Raw genomic sequence first — 23,432 nt, forward strand, 5'->3', positions numbered from 1 at the left:
ATGCATTTGCTGAATCAACCTTGCTAAAACAGATGCACCATCTGCCTCACAGATTCTAACATGCTGTTAAAACAAAGCAACATTTTTATAAGAATAGTTATTTTTACTGTTACAGGCCTTAATCTGTGCTCAGGCAAAACTACTTAGGACAAGATGCTGTATACCCCTAGTGCACCAAGATTAGCTTGCATATAAACTACGTTTGTGGTAGAACTTTACATAGAGAAAAGGGGATTAGTAAATTTATTTACTTGCTCTCCTGCTGTTTCTTGAACCGTATTTTTTAGGTGTTTTCATAAATGTCTCCTAAATACTGTAGAATTTTTTGTGTTGTTGTATTCATACTTCATATATTGAAAAACTACAGAGAAACAAGATGAAGATAGACTTCTGTTTGGTTGAAAGGATTAAGAAAATTCAGTTCAACCCTCACGGCAAACCACAGGCAAGTTGGATGTTCAGAAATGCTGAAGGGATTGAGGTGCTAAATATCCATTAACTTTCTTCACTATGGTACCTTGGGAAAACCTCGCCTCTAATGCTCACATTTATTGCTGTCTTTAAGAGCCTGTTTTACACTATTGGCAGCAAGTGGTTTCAATACTGGTATTTAAATAAAGATCCCCTTTCATTTCTTCTTTTTACCCCTTTGCACTTTACAAAGCAGTGCACAAGAGGTCTTGGGGAGAAATGAAACGATGTTCACAGACTTGTCTCTACCATAGTGAGTAACTGGGGAAGATATAAAGAACATTTTTTTTTTTTTCTGTTAAAACACATGCAGAGTAAAAAATTTTACCTGAGGTGAAATGTGTAAGAGGTGGGAACCCCAAGAAATACTGTTCAGGCTATAAACTTTGCATTTGCGCCCAGGCGATTTTGTTTCTTCACCTGGTGCTCATTTACTTTAATCCCACTCTGGATATATGGTTCCTTTCTAAACAGGAGGAAGAAAGCAAACAGGGCAGGCCAAAGTCCATTTCTAGCCTTACCAAAACAAGCCTAATGTGCCACAACTTGTGAGGAGTTAGTTTTGGATGTACCCCAGTATACGTGGAAGCAGTGTGTGCCCCCCTGTGCTGACTTTCTTTATAAAGGTTAAACATCTCCAGCTGTGTTCCAAGTAGGGGAAGGAAACCGTGGAAGGTACAAACAATTTCCTTACGGGGGACACCTTAGCCGCAACCACCATACTGCCACGCTGCGTTTGAACCACGGCAACCCTGCCTCACCTGCAGACTGTTACTCTGGCAGAGTTTGGGGATATTTGAAATGTGCTGACAGTCATTTTCTGTTGTGCTGGCCCGGTTTAATAGGCAGGATGTGTCATAAGTATGGGTCAGCCCTCGTAAATATGCCTCTCTCGGCGTTTCACAATTGTCTGCGAAGGTGTTGCTCAACTGGAGCCCCAGCCCTGCAGCCACGATGTAGAGAGGTGTTGCAGGTCCTGACTCAGATGTGGGCCCGTAGGCAATCCTGACTGCAGCAGAGCTCTGCTCAAACTGGTGCAGCTCAAGCTGCTGAATGATGAGATCCTTTCTGAGCGCCCTTGCCGATGTTTCCAAGAGCCGTGTTTTATTTGTGCATCAACAAATGATCTGATATTCGCTAAGGGTTTGAATCCAGCCATTGAAGAATAATAAATGACTGTTTAGGTTGAGCTAAAATTTTGCAGCCTGATTCAGTTACAGTGGTGACTCACTTAGAGTTGGTTCTCACATGATTCACAAAGTGTATGGGTGACTCAACCCACAAATTTACTTAGCTCCCATGTTATTTTCCCTCTCAGTGAAAAAAAAATTGGTTATAATAAATAATCACAGCAAACTTTGACTTAACCCTGAGGTAAAACAAATGCGCATGTTGAAAGGCTGCATATTTGTAATAATAAATTATTTAGTGAGGTAAGGATGAAATAATAGGAGGTAGGAATCGTTCAACCAGAAAGATACGTGACATGCATTTTGGTCGGTTTTGTTGCATAGCAGATGTAAATAAAGGAAGAATAGTTATTTTTATCTGATGGGAGATGCTCAGAGAGGCTGTTTTGACAGTGTCCGTACTTATTGCTATAGCCAGCCAATTCTTGGCAGTTGTTCTCCGAAATAAGTAGTTTTAGATAGGTCCACGTCTGGGTCAGACATTTGAAAGTGATGTCAATTCAGAAAGCATGAGATGCCCAGGTTCTGAAAACTGGGTCTTTGTGGGATGTCTTAGGCTGTTCACCCCAAGTCCCAAAGTACCTGAAGTTGTCTGTCTGAAAAATCTTGACTGAGTTCCTTTACAATATCGAATTCAAAGAGAGCTGCTATCAGTGTTCCGTAACCATGTGCACAGGCACACGGCTGTAGTGTAAATAGTCTAAATCACTATGAGTTTAGAGTTAGCTGGAGACACCAGTGAATCCTTTTTCAGGTTGTCCCAAAAGGATATAAATATCTAGGGAACTACGTACCCCTGAGCTCCTCAGCACTGAGTGACTAATGGCCCTCCCGTTCATACATGAAACAACAAAGAATCTGGAAAATGAAGACATTCCGCCGTGTCAGCTGACTTGGTCATTAAAAAGATCATTAGCAAGCAGGCATGTTTCTTCGCCTCGCAAATACCAAGTGTCAATAATATCCATAAATTAAACTTTAAAAGTCCGTCTTTTGTAGGGATTAAATTACAGGGAACACATAAGGTATGGTTTGGAAGACTAAGGTGAGAATTCTGAATGCTTTGGAAAGATAGTTCCTTTGCAGATTGCATCACTGGTTTGAGGAAACCTCAGCATGGTTCAGGTGCGGCAAGAAATTTCTGAGAAATAAAATGGATGGCACTGACAGACTCCCAAAACCCAAAGGACATAGAAGATAGCCCTGAGAGGGTGCCCTAGGAACAGTGAGGGGATTAAAAACATGCAGCTAAAGGACTTCAGTGCTAGTGAGAGAAGCAAGAAAAGTGTAAGAAATAACCGTGGAGTGTCACATGCTGAACCAGTGATGTGCAAAGTCCAGTGGAGCATTTTTGTGGTACACAGAATGCCGCTCTTTTATCACAAAGTTTGCCAAGCAGCCACAAACTGTTTCGGGCCTCTTTGTAGAGAGTGAACCAAATGCACGTGCTAATTTGAACTTTCCCTCAGCTAAAGGAGAAGGGAAAAGGATGGCTTTGTGCTGAAAGCACAGAACCGGGATTTATTTATTCTTGGTTCTGCCACAGTCTCCTTGGGCAACCCTAGGCCAAATTTTTCATCTCTTCATGCCACAGTCTCCCCTTTGTAAAACACAGTCAATGGTACATATGTCACAACAGGCATTTGAGGCTAAATTCTTTAATGTTTGTAAAGTGTTTTGGGACATAATACTGGGAAAGACAAATTACTAAATGCTGCAATGCTGCATGCAGAGTTACGCTAATTAGTGCCTTTTTAGACACTGATCCTTTCCTGTGTGCAGACTAATACTGCATGCTGGTCCAGTTTTAGTCTATGGTACCTTTGACCTCACTGGTTCTGGGATTGGTCTGGAACAGAATAATTTATTACCCATTTGGTGGCTATGGTAATTCATGAAACAAAAAGTTCCCCAGATTGCCCCTTAGAACACCCTGAGTTTACAGTTATCTTAGGCTGTGCAAGCTGGCCTTTCAAAGAGCTGGATTTTTGGAGGCATAGTCTAACGGTTTATGCATGGAATAGACACACTACCAGTGAAAGAATCTACAGAAGGAAGGCTGATCCTTGCAGATAGATATTGGCAGAAGTCAAAGACCTGCCATGAACTGGCTCATTTCATAAGCATTGACCATCAAACGCAGTAACCTCTTTGGACATACCAGCTGTGACCAGGTGGTGTGGCGTGTGTTGCCATGAGCAAATATATCTTTTGATAGGTAAACCACAGCTACATTTTTCTAAACAATTATTTTTTGTGTGTTTCTAAACGTGTTTTCCTATCGGCACTGCTGATAGATCAGGCATGGAGTATCATTAATTATCATGTGTAATGTGCCTGTTCTTCCTCTTACTGCTGAGCTCCCATGTAAATACCCATGTGATCCTTTCCTGCTATGGGACTGGCACAGCAGATGCTTTTGCTTTTTCTATTGCTGTAAACAAGCTGTTGTGACTGATACTTCTTTTCACCATATGTCCTGAACACTCCCAGTTCATAGTTATATGTCATTTCCAGGATGCTTTGTAGGGTGTGTATGCCTCCACCCCATTTCAAAATCAATGTAACTCTCAATGGATTGACTAATGACTGCAAGGTGTTACTTAGCCTGCTGGTTTTGGCTGACAGTGCTACTAACCGAACACTTGTTTGCTTAACATCTCTTTCATGGTTCCCATGTGAAGTAACTTTTACTGACAAATTGAAGATGCCAATGGCTTCAGGTTTGCTAGTAAGCATCTGTCTGACATGCTGCTGAGACCCAAAAGAATTATGACCCCAACTTGTTGCCCTGAATATTGATAGTTTTGCCCTGTCCCTTAGCCATATGCTCTGTTTGTGTTGTCGTCATACATTTTGTTACGCTGATGTCATCATCGCTGCATCCATCATGAATCTGTAGAGTAGGAGTGGGTGGTGAGAACTGAAGAAAGCTGTAATGTACCTGTAAGGGTGTTGTGCTGATGCAGTGTGTAAGATGTTGCAATTCTGTCCCACCGCAAGGAACCAGGACTGATGTCACATTTTCTTTCATATGTTTTCATCTATGTTGTTGGGTTAGACCATCCTCAACCCTCTACATGGAACAGGATATGCAGCACCAAAGAGAAATTGCTTGTGCACAGCAAACGTATTTTCTTATTATTATGGTGGGTGGACATGCCTTATTATTCACCTGTGATGTGTTGACCTTCCAGAAGGTCTACCTGGCATTTCAGTAATAGCATACGTGATGGTACAGTATTCAGTGTGGTCAGGGATAGTGTCTCTACTAATCTTTTTAATGAAAGCAATCATCTGGAGGTGAATTGAAACTGAATTTAAATTGTAAATGTGACAGGAGCTAAACTACAGGAAAGAGCATTCTTTGAGCATCTCTCTCATCTGACTCTTCAGGTTCCTATGGTTGTCTGAGCCTATGTCACGTGTGCTGCATTGCTGGGCTACCCTCACAACATAATGCATTGCTGTTGGGAAAATAGCTGGTGTGAAAGACTTTTTTTTTTTCTTGCTAACTGGTGGAATTGTTCATGCTGCCTTTAGCAAATAGCATGCTAGCTCTTAACTTGTTAGATATATGGCAGCAAGCCGTGGGATTATAGTTATGTAGTCAAGGGAGGGTTTTGAATAATTGTTCCCTTGAGGTTAGTACAGATGTCTACATGCAAATTTTTGTAGCTCCACAGTGGCAGGGGCAAAGCTTATTCGGGTGCATATAATGCAGCTTCTCAAACATCTGTCCTTTTTGCTAACGTAACAGTATAAGTTACAGTTCCTTCTCTTTTTCTGCTCACATGTAAAATCCTTTAATTCTGGAAGTGGGAGTTGAGAGAACCACTGTTTGAACTAACATTGGCTGTGCCCTTTTCTTCACCTCTCACTCTGAGAGTATGATTGAAGATGTTACGTTGGTGAATTTCTGTACTCAAATCTTCCATGAGCCAAGAAAAAGATAAAAAAAGAGCCTGATGTAACTATATCGATGTGTAACATAGTCCCTGTGGAGAGGAAAAGATTATTGACGTTGTCTTTGCTACAGATGGATGTCTGTAATGAATGTCCACATCATTTCTTTTATTCTTTGTGTGAGTATCAGCAACTTAGAAGTACTTGGTTATTTTTTTAGCATACAGAGCTGGATCTTCTGTATGGTATCTGGCCATAGTGCTCTCATTCGTGATGAGGGCAGGTCTTAGTGATGGGTTCTTATTTGGGCTATGCTTGTGAATGTGGTCCTGTGTTTATATGTTATTTTTATGTTAAAGAGAGAACGTCTGTAAAAACAGCCTGATTGAGTTGTTGCAGAAAGGAGTATGTTTGCGCTACATGTCCAAATCAAATCATTGTTTTATAATGTGTTGGATTTTAAATGTATTTGGATTTAGTAATGGCTTTCTTGTGATGGCCAAGTTTCTTCTTCAGCTGAGTACTGAAGAACGTTGGTTTTGGTTGCTGTGGTGCTGACACAGGCAAATCAATCGAGTGCATACGATCACCCGCATTGCCCTGGGCACTGGATGTTCTGTTTTCCTTTGCTCCTTTTGTCAAGTTTCATAGGATGAGGACTGTGTGCTACTGCTCGTCTTTATGCAGCAGCCTGAGCATCTGCGATGACCTGCTGTTGGTCTTCTGTAGTCACTGTGCTCCTTTGGTACCAAGGTATTCCCAAGTCTTTCCCATTCACAGTTGGATGTTGTGGTGGGTGATCTTTTATCTCCAGGTGCCTTTGAAAACGGCATGCTATCACCTGGCAGTGCATGTTTTTTTTCTTATTTTTCCTCTTGCCACAACTTGTATCTGCCTAAATTAAATGTGCCAAACTGGCTTTAACTGTTGGAAGAAATAATCACTCTATGGATTGCTTTGCTTTGATTTAAAGGAAAGTAAAGTTTTCTTGGTATGTAGCATTTTATATATCTGCAAAGTCCATTTTTACATGAACATTTATTATTTCTTTGGCACCTGAAATAAAATACATTCTGTAGTATTTCCAACATCTCCGTAAGCTCTGGAAGTTGTGAACGATTTGATGAAGTGAACCTTTTCTTTCTCAGTAGGCTCTTTTCCTGTCTTTCACAATGACTAGTACAGTGGTATCTGGTGAGTGGCAGAACTGAATGTGTGCGGTAGGGGAAGAGTAGCTCCGTAGAAATGGTGCTTTCCTCCCTTTTTTTCAGATTGACATTTTTGGGATAGGATAGATTAGAAATAACCTTTGTCTGGTTTGGAAAATGCTTAGCATTAAGGACCTAAAGGGGGCCTACAAGAAAGCTTGAGAGGGACTTTTTACAAGGCTGTGCAGTGAGAGGACCAGGGGTAATGGCTTTAAACTGAAAGAGGGTAGATTTAGATTGGATATAAGGAAGAAATTCTTCACTACAAGGGTGGTGAGGCACTGGAGCAGGTTGCCCAGAGAAGTTGTGGATGCCCCAACCCTGGAAGTGTTCAAGGCCAGTTTGGATGGGTTTTTGAGCAACCTGGTCTAGTGGAAGGTGTCCCTGCTCGTTGCAGGGGAGTTGGAATGAGATGATCTTTAAGGTCCCTTTCCAACCCAAACCATTCTATGCATCTGTGATTTGAAAGATGTCTGCCTTCTTTCAGAGTTTGTGCTGTTGCTGATCATCGTTGCATAGTACGGTCCCCAGCCCACCACCTGTAAGCTAGTTCTTATGAAGACTTGTCAAAGGTATAGTTCCCTAGAATTTAATGCTGGCTTGAGAAACAAAAGGAGAAACTCTAATTATTGTTTTTTGTGGGTTCCCAAAGTGCTTTTTGCATTCTTGGAGTACCTTAATATTGCTTATGTGGTGACTTGCCTTTTATTTCCAGCCATTTATTCTTCAGATCATTCCAGATACAATTACTGTAGGCAAGTGCTTTTCAAGAAACTGTGTTCTTGCCTGCCTGTACAGCATAATGCTTCTTGTTCACACAGGACAAATAAATTGAGGTGGTTTCCTTTTACGTTAGCTATCTGTACTGCTTTTGCTGGTGTTATCACACTAATCATCCCTGTAGATTATAAGCTTCTGAAAAGCTGAATCAGAGATGGTGAGAGAGTGGAAGCTTTGAAAATTCTTTAAAAAGTTATTTCTGTTTTTCAGTCATCTCACTTTTTTGGACACAGTTTCATTCACATTCAGGGTTACGCTGGTGGTTGTTAACACGTTGACCTTTACCACTCATGGAATCGAGTTTGACTGCAGAGGTTCTGTTTTCCCTATATTCAGTGTGAGCAACACTCTGCGTACAGCAACCGAGTGAAATGACACTGAAACAATTCACTTTATAGTTACTTTTGCTGAAATAAATAATAACCTGGAGGTTATGGCTTCAGAGCAGGAAACCTAACTGCAGTCCAAAGAAACTGAGATTATGCTTATGAATTTTTGCTTGACGGCTTTTGCTTTGTATTAAAATATGTGCCATAATAAATAACATTCTGTTTCTTATTCCTTACAGATAAAACGAGAAAAACCAGAAAATATACCAGATCTAAAAAATTTAGTAAAAGAAAAATTTACTGCACTGGAGAGCAAGAACAGTGACTCAGATTTGCAAAGGAATGAAAAATACATGTATTTTAAGGATCAACTTAAGGAGATGAGAAAACAATGTAAGTCTTATTTAAAATAATAGATTCTTTGCATGCTAAATAGTAAGATGTGACTGCCCTAAAATATAGAACTGCCAGTTATGGCTCAAACTGAGGTGAGTGTTCTTGTTTAAAAACTTTTAAAAATTGATATCTGTGTAGAAAAAAGCACCAGTGTATTTACCTTGGTAGTTTTATTTAGGCTCCCACAGTTCCTGCTGTGCTAGAATAGAAGTATCATGAAAATCTTGCTTCGCTTCTTTTTTTCGTAAGGTGGGCTTTTTCATTGAAGACTTTTTCATTTTTTTTCTTAATTGATAGGATCTTCTAAAGGCATTAGGTAAGCTGTTTTCATTTGTCACTTAAACAAATTGCTCCTGTTTCACAACTTAGGATGTGTTGCAACTCTAAGAAGACCTTTGCTTTAATCGTAGAACTATATTGTTGGAAAATGCTTACTCTGTGTGTTCTCAGGTTTACAGCTTCTATGCATGCACCATGTAACACTGCAACTTGTTAAAATCTGGTTTTCTTAATTCACATGATTTATTAAGTGTTAAAATTTGAAGTTATTTGTGCTTGAATGACCAGCAAAGTTGGAGAGTGAACAGTTCTAGTGAACAGTTCTAGTATTTATGCCACACAACAGAACTCTATGCTTTTATTGCCCTGCACACATAGCAGCCATTAAAATATCACTGATTACTGTTGCCAGGAAAGTTCACGGGCTCTAACACTCTTTGTGCTGTTCTTCCCCAATCATGATTATGTTTTGAAATCATATTATTCTGCTTACTGTCCCTTGACCCCTGTACCTATTCCCTCCCACCCTACATTTTGATTTCGACATAAACTGGTATCTCAGGAACTTCAGGAGTCATAGATTAATGATTTATACCATTGGAAAATGATATTCTGGATGCTCTCCTGTAGCTCTCCTTGAGTTTTGTTTTTTTGGAGCCCTATCCAAAACCCGCTGAAACTAGCGGAAAGAATTTTCCCGCTGACTTCACTGGACTTTGGATTACTTCCCTGGAGAGATTTATGAAGTGTGAGGACATGCTTGACAAGGTGAATTTTAGATCTGATATCTCAAGACTCCCTAGGATTAGAGCTTGAGGGCTTAATATATTTGTTTCCCATCTTTATGTTTTTTTCAGATTCTGGATTTGAGTATTAGCACTGATCTCTGAGTTTAATAGGCTCTTGGCACTACTCTGTGAATGAAAATAGCAAGTTGCAGACCACAAAAGAGTGTAATTTTCACTCCCTACATAACCATAAAATTATTACTGTCCCACCATTATGTTGTAATTCCTTATTTCCAGGTGTTTGTAACTGAGAAGATAAAATCTTGATAACTGACTTTGGATTTACTTTCCACCCTGTAATTGCCTGCGGAAGGGGTGTATGCTCTAGTAATGGATTCAGCTCAGGCTATGGGACTGAGTTCTAACTGGCAGACCTGTTGAAAAAAACCCAAATTAAATAAGGACAATAAGAGTTATGTTTTAAAAGAAAAAAAGCAAATGGGGACATCATTCTGCTACTACTGCCTGAAATCCAGACTTGTCTTATTAGCCACTTGGACTTTTGTTTTGCTTGTGTATAGAGGTCAGACTGTGCCCAAAATGAAATGCCTGATGATGTTGGATGGACTGTGCTGAGTACATGGACTATTGATCAGCTGGGTCAGCTTGGGTTCTGTAGAATTCATGATGTTTTTGATGAGGTAAATCCCTCACATTTGCTCCTATTGCAGCATTTAATGCAATTTAAAAGGTTGAACGGAAAATCGTTCGTTAGCTTTCACAGTCTTGGATGCAATATAATGATCATGTATTCAGATAAACAGCCTGGTTCAGCCCACCTTCTTTTGAAATGGGTAACTAAATGCCACCGCAGGTCTGCAGATAGGAAAGAGGTGGAAAATTCAAAGTCAGTCTTTCAAAGCAAGCACAATTATGCTGCCTTAAACTTGTATCAGTGTTGTCTCTTCTGCCTAAATAATCTGTTGATCCACCATAAAGTCACTTTCTTACTTTACTTTCCTCGTCAAAAGGCTCTTTTACCAGGAAGGCTCCCAGAAATTCTTGACTAATAACGGGTGACTGAAGATCAGTGGAGTCTATTTATAATCACATATGTGAATTTGCTTCTATATGATACAGTGACCTGGAACCAGTAAGACTGTCTACTTTCTCTATTCGTTGTAGTTATGTGATCTTCTTGCCATTACCCTTATCCTCCCTCTCTCCTTTTGTGTGTTTTTCTCACTCATAGCTAGCCTTTAAAAAGACCCACAGGACTGAATATCACAAATCTATTCAAAAGCTTAAAAATGACAGATATCCACATTCTTATAGGATCAGGGCCTCTGTCCTTAACATCTTTGTGTGATAAACCAACACATGTACTCCATCTGGTACCAAAAGCCTCTTCTTGTTGGGCTCTACATAGTAAATTACTATGCTGAGATGTATGAGCACTGTCAATATTATCTAAAATGCCACATAGGCTGTGAGAAAGTAGTGTTACTGTAGAGAAAGAGTGGGCTCAGAGGTAGGAATTTCTGGATTGCCATACCAGCCGATCTGAAGGTTCATGAAATCTGTGGAAGACATCTACTAGTTTCAGTAAACTGGTGATTTACCTTATAGCACACTGTGTGTGCATGTTGGTTTATTTTTCTTTTATAAGGAGAACATTAAGGTCACCCTGTTAAATATTCAGCGGCCATGCTTAAATCAAGTCATCTGCGTATTCTTTAGCTTGTCCTGTATGAGTTGTGATTTCAAAAGCATGAGTCCTACAATAGAGGTGCCATAATACAGCTTATTATAACGTGTCTGGAAATTTCGGGACACACTTTAGAACTACTTGGTGTGAGTTACATATATCAATAACTTCATCAACAGCTACCTGGTTGATATTTTGTTCTCAGCTATTAGTTTTGTCAGGTTTGGACACAACTTGGCGTGTACTGCTGGCCTGCTTCAAGCATGCATATACAGTATCGTCCAATTTTTAGCTCTTTCCTGGGATTTGGTTTTATTGCTAAATCAGATAAAATACCAAAACTCCAGCCAAGTTTTCTCAGAGGAGCTTTCCTGGAGTTTTCTTTTTTCCCAGCCTTTTCTATCTCAAAGGAGCAGACGGGGTAGATGCTGAAATGATTTGCCTTCCATGATGAGTTACCATTAATCATTACATCTCTCTTAAGCAGAGTTTGACATTTGTATTCTAGAATTGGTGAAGAAGAAAATGCTATATTCTCCTGTTGTCCTGCTGCTTAGACATCCACTAGGATTCGAAGGAGAAAAACTTCTCTGACACAAAGTTTTTACGGTGCAGAGTGTGAAGCAGTTAAATATAACCTTATTTTAACAGAAAATTAAGAAAGCTAATACGTTGTCTCTCGTGGTATTTGCTGCCACAGCGATGAAAGGGAGCTGCAAGGTTGTTCCCTGCCACCTGAGAGGTGACATGCAGTGCGGTGGGTAGCTCGAATTTTGGGGAGGGGAAAGGCACTGCATCGCCTTCAGCGTGTCCTCTGCTCTAGGCGGTTCTGCGGGAAGGAGACCTTCTTAGCTTTGAACTTCAGCAGCAGCTGAGATGCAGAAATGAAATTGGGAGAGTGCATCTCTGTGGCAGTAAGGATGATATCATGCCTCTGAGCAATTTCTGTTCTGCTCATTTTTCAGACAGTTTTCAGGCGTTTTCCCTCAATCTGTGAGCCTTCATTATGCAGCTACTTTAGCTGGAATTTTTGCAAAACGATGCAAAATCTCCACCTCTGATGGTATGTGTCAAAACACTGTCAGACAGGTTTTATGTGAACAGCAAGTGATTTTTCTGAAGTCTGTTTTCAGAACTACCTTACATTCCTAAATTCCCACTTCTTATTTTTAGTGGAAAACGTTTTCATTTTTCCACTCAAACCTGGTTAGAATGTAAGCAGTAGAATAGAAGTATTGACTAATTTATTTATTTTTTTTTTTAACTATTTCTTGTACCCCGAAATGACTGTTACCTTTTCCAAATAATTGGGCACTTGGAAGGACACTCACTAAATCTGGTAATACCAGAAAGTTCTAAATTATTGCCTGTGTGGTTTGCAAGGACAATTTTTTGTGATCTTAGCCCTCCATGAGCTGATGCTCTGCCTACACACGAGGGTCCTGGACCTGCAAAGTGCTTAGCGATCGCCTTTTGATTAAGTGAAATACTTAAGCAAGTTGCTTAAATTAAATGGCATGAGTAGATCCTTTGAAATTAGGGAGACTGCTGGCATGTCTCACTGCCTTATTGGAGTGTAACCCCGGTACAAAACCTTGCAGGACTGAACCCATAGGAGCTAAGTCGTGATTACTGCAGGAACTGTGACTTTGCATTTTGTATCTTCCGTAAATTTAAAATCCCACCTTCTGTTTAAGGTTGTACTACCAAGCCTTTTCATTTCGTGCCAGTATGTATATCAAAGGCATCTTCTGGCATGGAGTATGAGAATTTTGCCTTCATAAAATGAAAGTAAGAGCTGTCTTTAATCTCTATATATCAGTTTAAATGTCTGATACCCTGTGAAAAGAGCTAATCAGAAGGTACAATCTCTGCTCCTGTGACCCTAGCTGCCGCTGCTGTATTTGCTGAAGGTTATTTAGTTTCACATTTGGTGCACAAAGGATGACAGGTTTCATAGCCCCTTTATAGCAGCTGATAACATGCACTTTGGAATCCTTGATAACTACGGTCTGTACAAACACCCAGCAGATGCATGTGTCAGTAGTCATTTTGTAGAAAGTGCTAAGATTTGAGTGAATGACAATACTGCTGGTTATGCAAACAATTTAAAGAGTGAATTTGGCAAATATAAGAAAGATAATGGTTTTTTGATAGGGAACACATAATTTTGAGAGGCAATAGTAGTTTAGGCAACTTTTTGTCATAGGAAACTGGTCATTGTCATGTGCTTTGGAAGGTAGCAGCACTGCAGGCGTAAAGCTCATCCTGGCCTTCTCCATTGAAGAAAAAAAGTCTCAGAGGTTTTTGAAAGGAGAAAGTATGTGTCATGATTTAACATTTTGCTAGGAGAGATTCACAGTCATTATCAATAAGCAAATATTTGCAAAGAAGTTTTTAAATTTAATATTTAATGTTCATGGAGACACCATTATGCCCGGTTGGTACATGTATTTTTAAACCATGCATTTGCTGAGAGATAATGATGTAAAAAAGCGTTATTTTAGATGCAGTTTGAGGTAGAAAAAAATGACACCGTGAAAAGCATTCTCTTCAAATTCGTAAAACAGTCTTATCTGGAGATACCAGGAAAGACCAAAGTCTTTGATTTGCTTTTAGTAGGATAAGAAAACAAGCTGCAACACGACACTGTGTCGTGTAACGCTTGACAAGTTTCATCCAATTAATCCTCACAACATCACACTGAGGTAGGCAAGTTAATTTTATTCCTCACCATATAACAGAGGTGAAACTTGAGTAAATAGTTGAAGTTACTTGTGCAGAGTCACATAACTGATTTACAGATCTGAGTTTCTCTTCAGTAGGACCTAACCTCTTTTATGGTCTATTTTCATCTTTATACTGAGATGTGCTGGCAGAGGGTCAGCTGAAAAATAACATTGGTGTACTTTGCTTTGTATTTTTAATATAAAATAATAAATTAAAACCCCTTTACTGACTAATTATGGGAAAACAACTTCAGCACAGTAGTTGAAAATTCTAACTGAAAGTGGGATTGGTGTTATGACAGTTCAGTGCTGTGTGTGGGATATGCACTTTTCATTTATGTAAAATTCCTCATAGGCAGCCCTTTGACTGATAAAGAAATGAAAGATGATCTAGGACTTGGGAAGGTCGTTTGCAGTTTAGGAGACCTCAGGTTAGTTCTCTGCTTTTTTACAGTCTTCTTGTATTGGATCAAGGTATTTAGGTTCAGATCAGATCACTGGGAGTTAGGTGCCTAAAACCTTTGTGGATATGAACCTTCTGAACCTTATACCTAGGTCTGAAATTCAGCTATGTATATATTGTGTTTGTGGACTGTGCAAGGAGAGACTAATGAATGTGGACTGGCTCATATCCATGCTGCTCTGGGCTAGTACCCTATGGAGCAAAGTAGCCATGCCTGCTCTGCACTGCAAGCCACTCAATTGCCCTGCTTCTCACGTGGCACTCCTGTGGCCCTAAAGCATCATTATTATTTTTTGTGATTTTTTTCAGTTCAAAGAGCTGGAAATAATAACATAACTGTGTTATAGTCTGCAAGAATAACGTTTTCATGGCATGATGCTGAGGGAGCAAATTGCAGCCCCTGAGTGATGTGGATGTGTTTAGAGGCATTTGTGTGAATGAGATCTGAATTTTGGGGAGGGTTAAAGGTCTACCCTGAGAAAGAAACTTGGCATGTTTTTGTCCTTTTGGGACTGTCCTGTCTCAATATTTTCTGGAAGGATCTAGTTGGCTTGCTCAGGAGTGAGCAAGCCCACTGCAGTTTTGAAGGATTAGGAGATCAAGGCCTGGGAATGAAGTGGAATGAGTTAAAGTGATGATGATTATATCTGACATACAAACCCTCTATCCCACAGGGTTATTGGAAAGCCAATGTCCTTGCTAGTTTGCAAAGAAGGATCAACTCTAGAATGAATGAAACCGTCAGAACTTTTCTTTTGCAATCTGGTACAATTTTTCCAGGTCAAAAATTAGCTATGTTGGTAGGATAACAGGCAGAAGCTTGCATCAACAATAATTCTGTCAGTGGATTAATGAAGAACATCAATTGCCAACGGAACTGGTGGGGGTTTCTTTGATGAAATGATTGCCTTTCTAATGCGATTCATCAAAAAAAGAAGTTTCTTGCTTTGGCACTTAGGGCTCTGACGTGAGACTTGTAGTTAAAACGAAAGAGGAATCAACCCACCCCCTCAAACAGCCCTTCTCCATTGTGAGTAACATGGAGAAAAGGAGACCTGGGTTTCCGTCTCAGCAATTTAAAATCAGAACTTGACTGACTCTGGGTTTACTGAGTGATTGACCTGTAGCTCCGGAATCAGTCTCCCTGCTCTATTCAGTGTGTATTTAACTGTGTATAAAAATGGCAACAACTGCAGAGGGAAATACTGAGAGACACTGATCCTTTAGCCCTGTGGTAGAGGCACTCAGCTGAGGGAGGTGTCTAAATCAGAAAGAGCATCAGATGCAGGTCTCCCTTGTTATAAATATCTATCTGCCCTTCCAATCAGTGAATGCTTGAGGGTAAACTCTTTTTATCTCTTTCTGTGTCACTCATCTGATCTATACATATATCTCTAAAAGATCTACATTTTATTCCATTGCAAAAGTCTTTGCAAGATATAATTCTTGCTTTTATATCAACCTGGCTTTCAGATCAGCACTGAGTATATAAAATCTAGAAAGGAAATGGAGTGTTGCATAGAAATAATCTTTTATTATTATTATACACTTAGGGATAATACTTTGGCTAATTTATTATTACTGTCATGGGATAATTCTCTCTTAAGTGAGCACATTGATGGCTACCAGTGTGGCATTTTTACTGTTTGTAAGAACATATAGGTCAGGAAGGGAGCTTCTGAATGCTGATTCCGTTCCCTTGATGTTGCAGTCAATCACAGTATCTAATAAAATGCCCTCTTAAAATACATTAATTTTTCCCCTTTATTTCTGTTGGAAGAGTGATGAAAAACCTTAGAACTTTGCTCAGATGGTGAGAAATTTTCAGGCAAAGCAAGTCTGTGACCAAGTTTTTGCTCATTTGTTCTTGTGCCAGCACTGCATCCTAGCTTATATAGATGTTCTCCCTCAATGGTGGTTAGTTCAATTCAGTCAGTTTCTGTATTTCTTGACTACGGTAATCCATTTGTGCAACGTGGAAACATATAATCTCATGTCTTGTGACTATATTTGAACTCATCAGAAACATCTTCTAAATTTCAGATGAAAAAGAAGCATAGAGATAGATGCTAAAGCTTGTCTGTCTCTGAGATTCTGAAAACTTCAATAGATGGATTATACCATGTGGAAAATGTGCTTTCTGGTAATAAAACATAAGTGATTTCACCAAGAGTTTTCATTCACTTCCTTCATGGTGTAATAATACATTTTTTCTTGTAAAAATCTGAGCAGTGAAAATGCAAGGACTGCCTCTGCCAGCTCAGTACAATTTTGCTTACCATTATGTCTTTTGCGTGCTATTCAGACAAATTTGAAAGATAGAGGATGGAGGAATTCCATTCTTGTGCCATGAGCTTACAGCTTAAACTTCAAGTGTGATCACAGGAAAACAGGTGAAGAACAGTCCAAGGAGAAGAAAGCAAAGAAAGAGGAAAGGGAGAGCATCTCAGTCTTTACGATTTTTCAGTTGACATGGTCTCATTTTGAAGTTAGGATGTTGGGGAGGAAGGAGGAAAATAAAGCTCAATGGAGCTTTAAACTTAGGGAACTTTGTGTTATTTACTCATTTTTTTCTGATAATTGAGTGTTTATCTTACTCCTGGAGGGACAGTAGGGGTTTTTTTACCCTTCCTATATATTCCTTTTAATCATTTATATGTGGGACTTCGTGCCACTACTTCAAGCAGAACTCCACTCCAGGTCATGCACTTGGATTGAGTGCCAGCACAAAAAGGATTTGAGGAAGAACAGGGAAGTCGATCTGAGGTAATGCTGACTAAATAATAATCCATCAGTGCATATCACTCTGCCTGGTCACTTCGGAGTACCCCAGTTCAGAGAAAGGAAAACACTCGGTGTTTCTATGGTTCCTGGAACTATTTGCCATGCAGCTCTTTGGTGTGTCTTTCAGAAGAGCTGCAGGTTGAATTAGATCTTGGTTTGGTAAGCATCAGTGTAGCTTCAGAAATCAATGGAATTTCCCCGATTTATACCTGCAACACACAGTAACATGCAAACTACTAATCTGCAGCAAGATTAATAAACATCCTCTAATTCCTTATCAGATGTTCACATGCATTGGCTGCTTACTGTAATTTTTTATATTGATATTGTTTCATTTCCCTCCCAAGAGCCATAGGCACCGATAGCCTCACAGTAAAGCATGATTTCTTTCCAGCTTGAATTTTATGCCATTACATGTGCTGGAGATCTTCACACTACCTCAAACCTGTTAAATGAGTTGAGCTGACACGGAGGAAGAAAACTGGAGAAGTGCTAAAGGATGGCAAACCCCATCTTATAGGTCTGTGGACCTCAGAGTGGATGCCAGAGTCCAGAGTTAAGTGCCTTGGCTCCCACAAGGAGGGTTAGGGCACATCTGCGTGAACAGCTTTGTTCAGTGACAAATCTATTCTGTCACATAGCGTGCTTTATGTCTGTATGTCAATCACAGGATTGCATAAGATGACTAAAAACTTGCCAACTCTAAAGTAACGCAAAGGGAATGAATCAGGGCTTTTACTGTGAGACTGAGCACACATGCTTATGTTATGTAGCTGGAGAGGAAATGAACCGTGGCTCTAATCTGTGGATTTTGGAATTTCAGGTGCTCAGATGATTACTGATGTTATCAGGGAGGTGAAGTGGTCATTCTGTGTACTGCCTCTTAGGGGTAACCTAAGATCTGTTGCTTTCACTCACCGTTAGCACAAAGTCAAAGAAGTCAAACACCTTTGATGGCATTTACACTTACACTAAAACAGGCTGGAGCGTTCAGGCGTTCTCTCATAACTGAGGAGTGGTTTAAGTTGTCATCTTTCAGCTGTTATTAGCTCTCATTGGAGACACAGCATCTGACTTTACAAGCGTGGATGGGTTTATCGTGTCTTACCATCTCAAATATGGATGTAGATTTGTTGTGTTACCAGACTTGCTGTGAATGATCTCAGGATTAAAGGCAAGTTGCTTAACAGGTGTTGCAGCAGGCACCAAAAATACCTCACGAGGGAGAGAAGCAGTTAGTGGAGTGATGGTGAGCGTGCTTGTGTTTTATATCGTAGCATTGTGTCTACAGCAGTTGCCCGGGAAGTGATGCAAATAAATTCACAAATAGGCATGTAAGAAAAATCCCTTACGGGGAAGATGACCCTTTTGGCTCCTCTCTGGATCCTCCAAATGCCCCTGATCAGATTACTGGAGGCTGGACAAGAATACCAGGAAAACATCGCTGTAGGCTTTCCCTGCCTCGTGCCCTCTATAGGGATTTGCTATTATTCATCATCAGACTAAGACTACTGGATGTGATGGACCTTACCTCTGACATCATGCAGTTGCTCACAGGTTTTTAAGCAAGCCCTGGGCTGTGGGCTGGTCTGTAGAGGGCACTCCTCAACCCTTCTGTTGCAGCAAAATCTGCACCCTGTGCAGCTGGAAATGGAAGGGGGCTAGGAAGGATGTGGAGAGGGTGTATGACTGCATACTCCAGTAGTTAACTCACTCAGCAAGGGATGGGAAAGTGGGTTCTCTGCGTCTCCATCACCACTTTCTCTTCTTCCACTTGGATGGACCTGTGCCTACTTTCAAGAGCCAAAGAGGTCGCAGGACAAGCAATGTTATTCCTCATTACTCAGGCTGGGGCAGCTCTGGGCAAGTGCAGAAGTCAGAACTTCAGATCACTGGAGAAGCTGGGAGGGACTTACCAGAGTTGGATGCCTTCAGGGTCAGGAGGCCACTGAACAGGAGTTTTCATCATTTTGGACTTTAGCGTCTGTGGTTTGCTTCAGTTCTTTGGATCTGGCCCAGACTTAAGTATTCTTCCTCACTCCCTATTTTAAAGTCTATGGGTCAATCCAAGAGTTAATGAAATCAAAAGATGTCTTTCCAGGAAGGCTGTTCATCAGGGTCTGTCTATAAACTTCCAGTATAAACTAAGTGGCTAGTGTATAATGAGATGGGAAAATGGGGTGGGGGAAGCTGTACTTACCACAGCATGGAAGAAGACTTCATGCAGAAAAGCTAGAGAGTTTTCTTTGAGGGGGAAAAAAAGTGTAAAGCTTCATGATTGCTTTATCAGCCTCTACAGTAAAAATAGTAATTACTGTAATTTAAGACTAATGAATAAATCACTGTATTAAAATGTGAACAAAAAAGTTTAACAAGCAATCATAAGTAATCATTTGGCAGCTCCGTTATTAGTGTGGGCAAAGTGAGCTATTCACCTAACCTTTGCTGCAGCACCTATTGCTTTGGGCTTTTTCTTGTTTTTTTCCCCCCTACAACCCAGATTAAATTCTCCCTCCTGTTCTCCAGCAGAATTTGGTTATGCCATGTCAGATGTCTATGTAGTTGGGCTCATATTCCTCAATTTCACAAATACCTGCTCACCTAAGACAACACGGCTGTGCAGATAGCTCCACTGAAATCATGCCTGCGGATGGGTTTTGTCACATCACAGCTATGTCACGGACAGATATTTTCCAGCTCTGTCGTACTCTTTTTACCACTTCTCTCATTTTACCCAACTGCTCCCCAGCCTGAATCGGCATCCTTCCTCGTTTTTCTGCAGCTGCTTTCCCTTTCCACGTGACGCCATAACCTCCTTCCTCCCCTCAGTGCTCCTCTTCGGCTTTCCTCCCTGCCAGCTCCTCCTTGGAAGCGTCACAGAACATCTTACCCAGGGCTGATGTACTTAGTTTCACTAGCGAGGCCTTCATGTCAGTCTTGTTTTGTCCTGGAAAAAATATACTTGACTTCTTTATCTTGATAAACCGTTTCATTTACACTTGCTTTTGACTGTGCAGTTACTGGTGTGCCAGTATGCTTCCAGCCCAGCTGGGTACACAGCACAAGCCGTAATTTAGAGGGAAGTAGTGGCTGGGGGGGCCTCTTCTTTATCTTGATAAACCGTTTCATTTACACTTGCTTTTGACTGTGCAGTTACTGGTGTGCCAGTATGCTTCCAGCCCAGCTGGGTACAGGCTGTTGACCACTAACAGTATGGTTGGTGGTGTGCTAGCTATAGCTTTACATTTTTGTTAGAGTTGGAAAATCTAGTAGCTGAGTGAGTCATGAAACCCCATGTAGCAAAATTCAGTTGTAAATGAAAGAGGAACATTTCCATATTCTTCATTTGGCTTAATTCCTGTGCCTAATGGCTGTGTATATACCATAAACATTGTGAAGGAGCAACCATGGAAACACTTGTTTTCTTGCATTGCTAAATTTACTCTGGGTTGAATATTAACACAGCGCCTGGCATTACTTTAAAAGCAAAAATAGCTAAAGCGTGACTCACTATGAGTCATTTACTGCTAGTCCTGCTCTACTGCCTAGAGCTTGACATTGAACAAGTTGGCAGCTTGCATTGCTACATTTTTTTCTAGGAACTTTGAACACATTTCATTCTTGTGAATTCTCTTGTGCAACAATATTAAACACAGCAATGTGTTTATTTTGCTTCCAAAGTCGAATGAATCAGAAAATGGTGAAACAAAGAGTATTTTTCTTGGAGGTTCTGGAAGAGCTGTATTCTGAGAATTATTTTTTAGCTGCAATAACAAAATGATTGCATGGATGTTAAAAGTTAATTACATTTTATCCAGATTATGTAAGATATACTTTAAACATTTTTTTTTATTATTTATTTGCATTTTCGGCGAAGGCGTACGTGGAATCGGAAAGCTAAGCCTGTAGGTTGAGAACGTTTTCTCTTTGGTTGGCAAAGGTTTTATGATGGGAAGGCAGTCAGCTCTTAAGGGGCAGACAAAACGAGGCAACTCGGTTCCTATTGGCCTCGGTACGTAAAAGGCACACCCTAAATATGGTGCTTGGTATCCGACGGTGAGCAGCTTGCTGGCTGGCTGTGGGAATGCCTATAAAAGATCAGCTGATTTCAGTCAGATGGGAAGGGGTAATGAGAGAGGGCTGAAACCAAAAGCAACTTGCTGAGGCAACCACGTAATGATATCCTGAAATACACTGGCAGGGCCAAATATCACTCGCCAGTATGCTAAAATTTTGGTTCCAGCTAAATGTCATTTCTAACTAAAAGCCACTTCTTAGAACAATAGATAACGAAATCCTTTAATATTTTCTCTAATTTTTCTACTTTAAAAAAATAATACTGTGATAATTGAAGAAAAATCTTACGCTATCAGCATGCAACCTTCTTCATGTGTTTAAAGGAGGTAGCGTAAATCAAATTAAAATACTAATAATGTAAGTTCAAAACATCTACAGAAGTAAAACCCCACATACCTGGATATGGTTAAAAAGCTTGCTGTGTGTCTCTTCCTTTAACTACGGATGTTGGAAATAGGGACTTTACGGTACATTCATCTGCTCCTGCAGGATCTTTATAAACGAAAGCATTTTCTCTATCATCTAATCTGTTGGAACATCAGCTTCAAAAATTTCTCCTGAAGTGGTTTCCCTATAAAAAAATCTCATTATGATGACTCAAGAACGAAATAAGAATTATTAATTAAGCTTAACAGTGGCATCTTATGCATTGTGCTGATGTGCACTATTCGATATCATTTCAGCATGGATTTCTGAATAAAAGTACAGACATAACCGCACTGGAGAGACTTCTTCTGTTTAAAACTTAAAATTGTTCAATAAACTTAACTAAAATAAGGTTAAAGTAATTTTTCTTTAAGTTTTCCTGACAAACAATCATACTAAAAAAAGATAGCATGTTATTTTCCTAAACCTAGAATAAAAAAAATGATTGTGTTAGATCAAACAGTGTAAAGTGGGACAGGGTTTTGATTTTTTTGGTGTTACCTCCTTGACAGTGACCCCCAAATCACTGTTATTAAAATGGTTTCAGTAGTTACTCGTGGTATATGCTGTTTAGCAATCTCTTCATAGCTACTGAATAGGCTGTACCTCAGCCACACCTCCAGACATGTTATGCAGAATATAGACATGAGAATTTATGTTAGGAGTAAGACTCTGCCTTTTAAAAGACAGCTCTGTGTAGGAGGTTTTTCTGCTCCGAGGATCATCAGAAAGATTGGAGCTGCCTAAGGCATGCTATCTCTTGGGCATCTCTATACACGTCGTGTAAGTAATGCCTCTATTAAGCTATAGCAAATTATTCCCCTCACATATGCATGCGTTTCTGTGTACACATTCACACATATCGGTATGGGCAGGGCAGTGACAGGGAGTCTTTCTCTTTTGGACATCTCAGAAGACCATGTGCTGAGCTCTAGGTTCAGCACACAGGAGCGCAATAGTCCAGCACTGAATGTGAACTGCGTTACAAACCATTAACTGTTTTCCATAAATACATAAGAAATACTCTATTGAACTGAAACCAACATTCTGTTACGCGTGCATCCTAAAATGACAGATGAAAACTCTCAGTTCTGAAATCACTTTCTGTTCCAGTTATGAATCCAAGATTATTTTCTTTAATATTTTCGTAGGATGGAACAAACAGAACACATTATTCAAAGCTGTAAATCAGGCACAGTGCTGAAAGAATTCCTATCCACTTAACCATCACAGGCTGTCAGCATGTCCGTCTTGTTGTATTCATATCCTGGATCTTGAAGTGTGTTTGGGTACAGTATAGGAACCGATATGTCTGTGAGTTGTCAATAGTAAAGTGATAGGAATTTTGGACTAACAAATTGTCTTCTGTGGATATATCCAGTTTCAGCACTGCTTTCAACAGCAGAATGGAGGCTTTTTTTTCCCCCCTTCAAATTGATTTTATCAGGTACATCTAACCTGAGGAACTCTTCTTCATATATAATGGATGGGATGCTAGTAATTCCTTATTCCTCAGGAGCTGTGAATAATAGAGTTATTACTAAGCAAATTTGCCATTAAATGTAGCACTTGCATAGCATGAGCTACAGATGGCCAGAAAAAATATTCTTTGTTGCACTATTTTTTATGTGACTGTGCCCTTATAGAACCAACCTTACTGACTAAGGTTGTACTGTGAGCCTTTAATCTTAAAAATAGCCCTTGCTGCAGTTTGTCTGAGGTTGATTCACAGGCATAGTTATACAAGATCCAGTAGCATCATTGGCCTGACTGTTAATCACTGTCACCTTTGGAGAAGAAGAGACTGAATGTTAAATTGCTCATTCCTAAACAGCTGCCAAACGCTTTTCTTTTTCAAAAGCCATTAGTCTAGCAGATTTCACTGCTGATGTTTTTTGGTTTTTTTCCATGCTTAAAATCTGTGGCAAGCTTTTTAGACTTCTGGTGGCAGGTGTTTT

At 40.0% G+C, this 23,432-nt stretch overlaps 1 protein-coding gene across 1 annotated transcript in view; it reads left to right on the plus strand.

Annotated features, from left to right (window-relative positions):
- The first annotated feature begins 376 nt into the window (after window positions 1-376).
- Window positions 377-23,432, plus strand: part of LOC104134440 (NSE2 (MMS21) homolog, SMC5-SMC6 complex SUMO ligase) — a 78,381-nt gene continuing 55,325 nt past the window's right edge. The window contains exons 1-2 of the mRNA XM_035903433.1: window positions 377-445; window positions 8,124-8,277. Coding sequence (XP_035759326.1) covers window positions 377-445; window positions 8,124-8,277 — 223 coding nt within the window. The remainder of the gene's footprint in view (window positions 446-8,123; window positions 8,278-23,432) is intronic.

Source organism: Egretta garzetta, unplaced genomic scaffold (assembly GCF_000687185.1).
Source record: "Egretta garzetta isolate BGI_Z169 unplaced genomic scaffold, ASM68718v1 scaffold50, whole genome shotgun sequence".
Taxonomy (NCBI): Eukaryota; Metazoa; Chordata; class Aves; order Pelecaniformes; family Ardeidae; genus Egretta; species Egretta garzetta.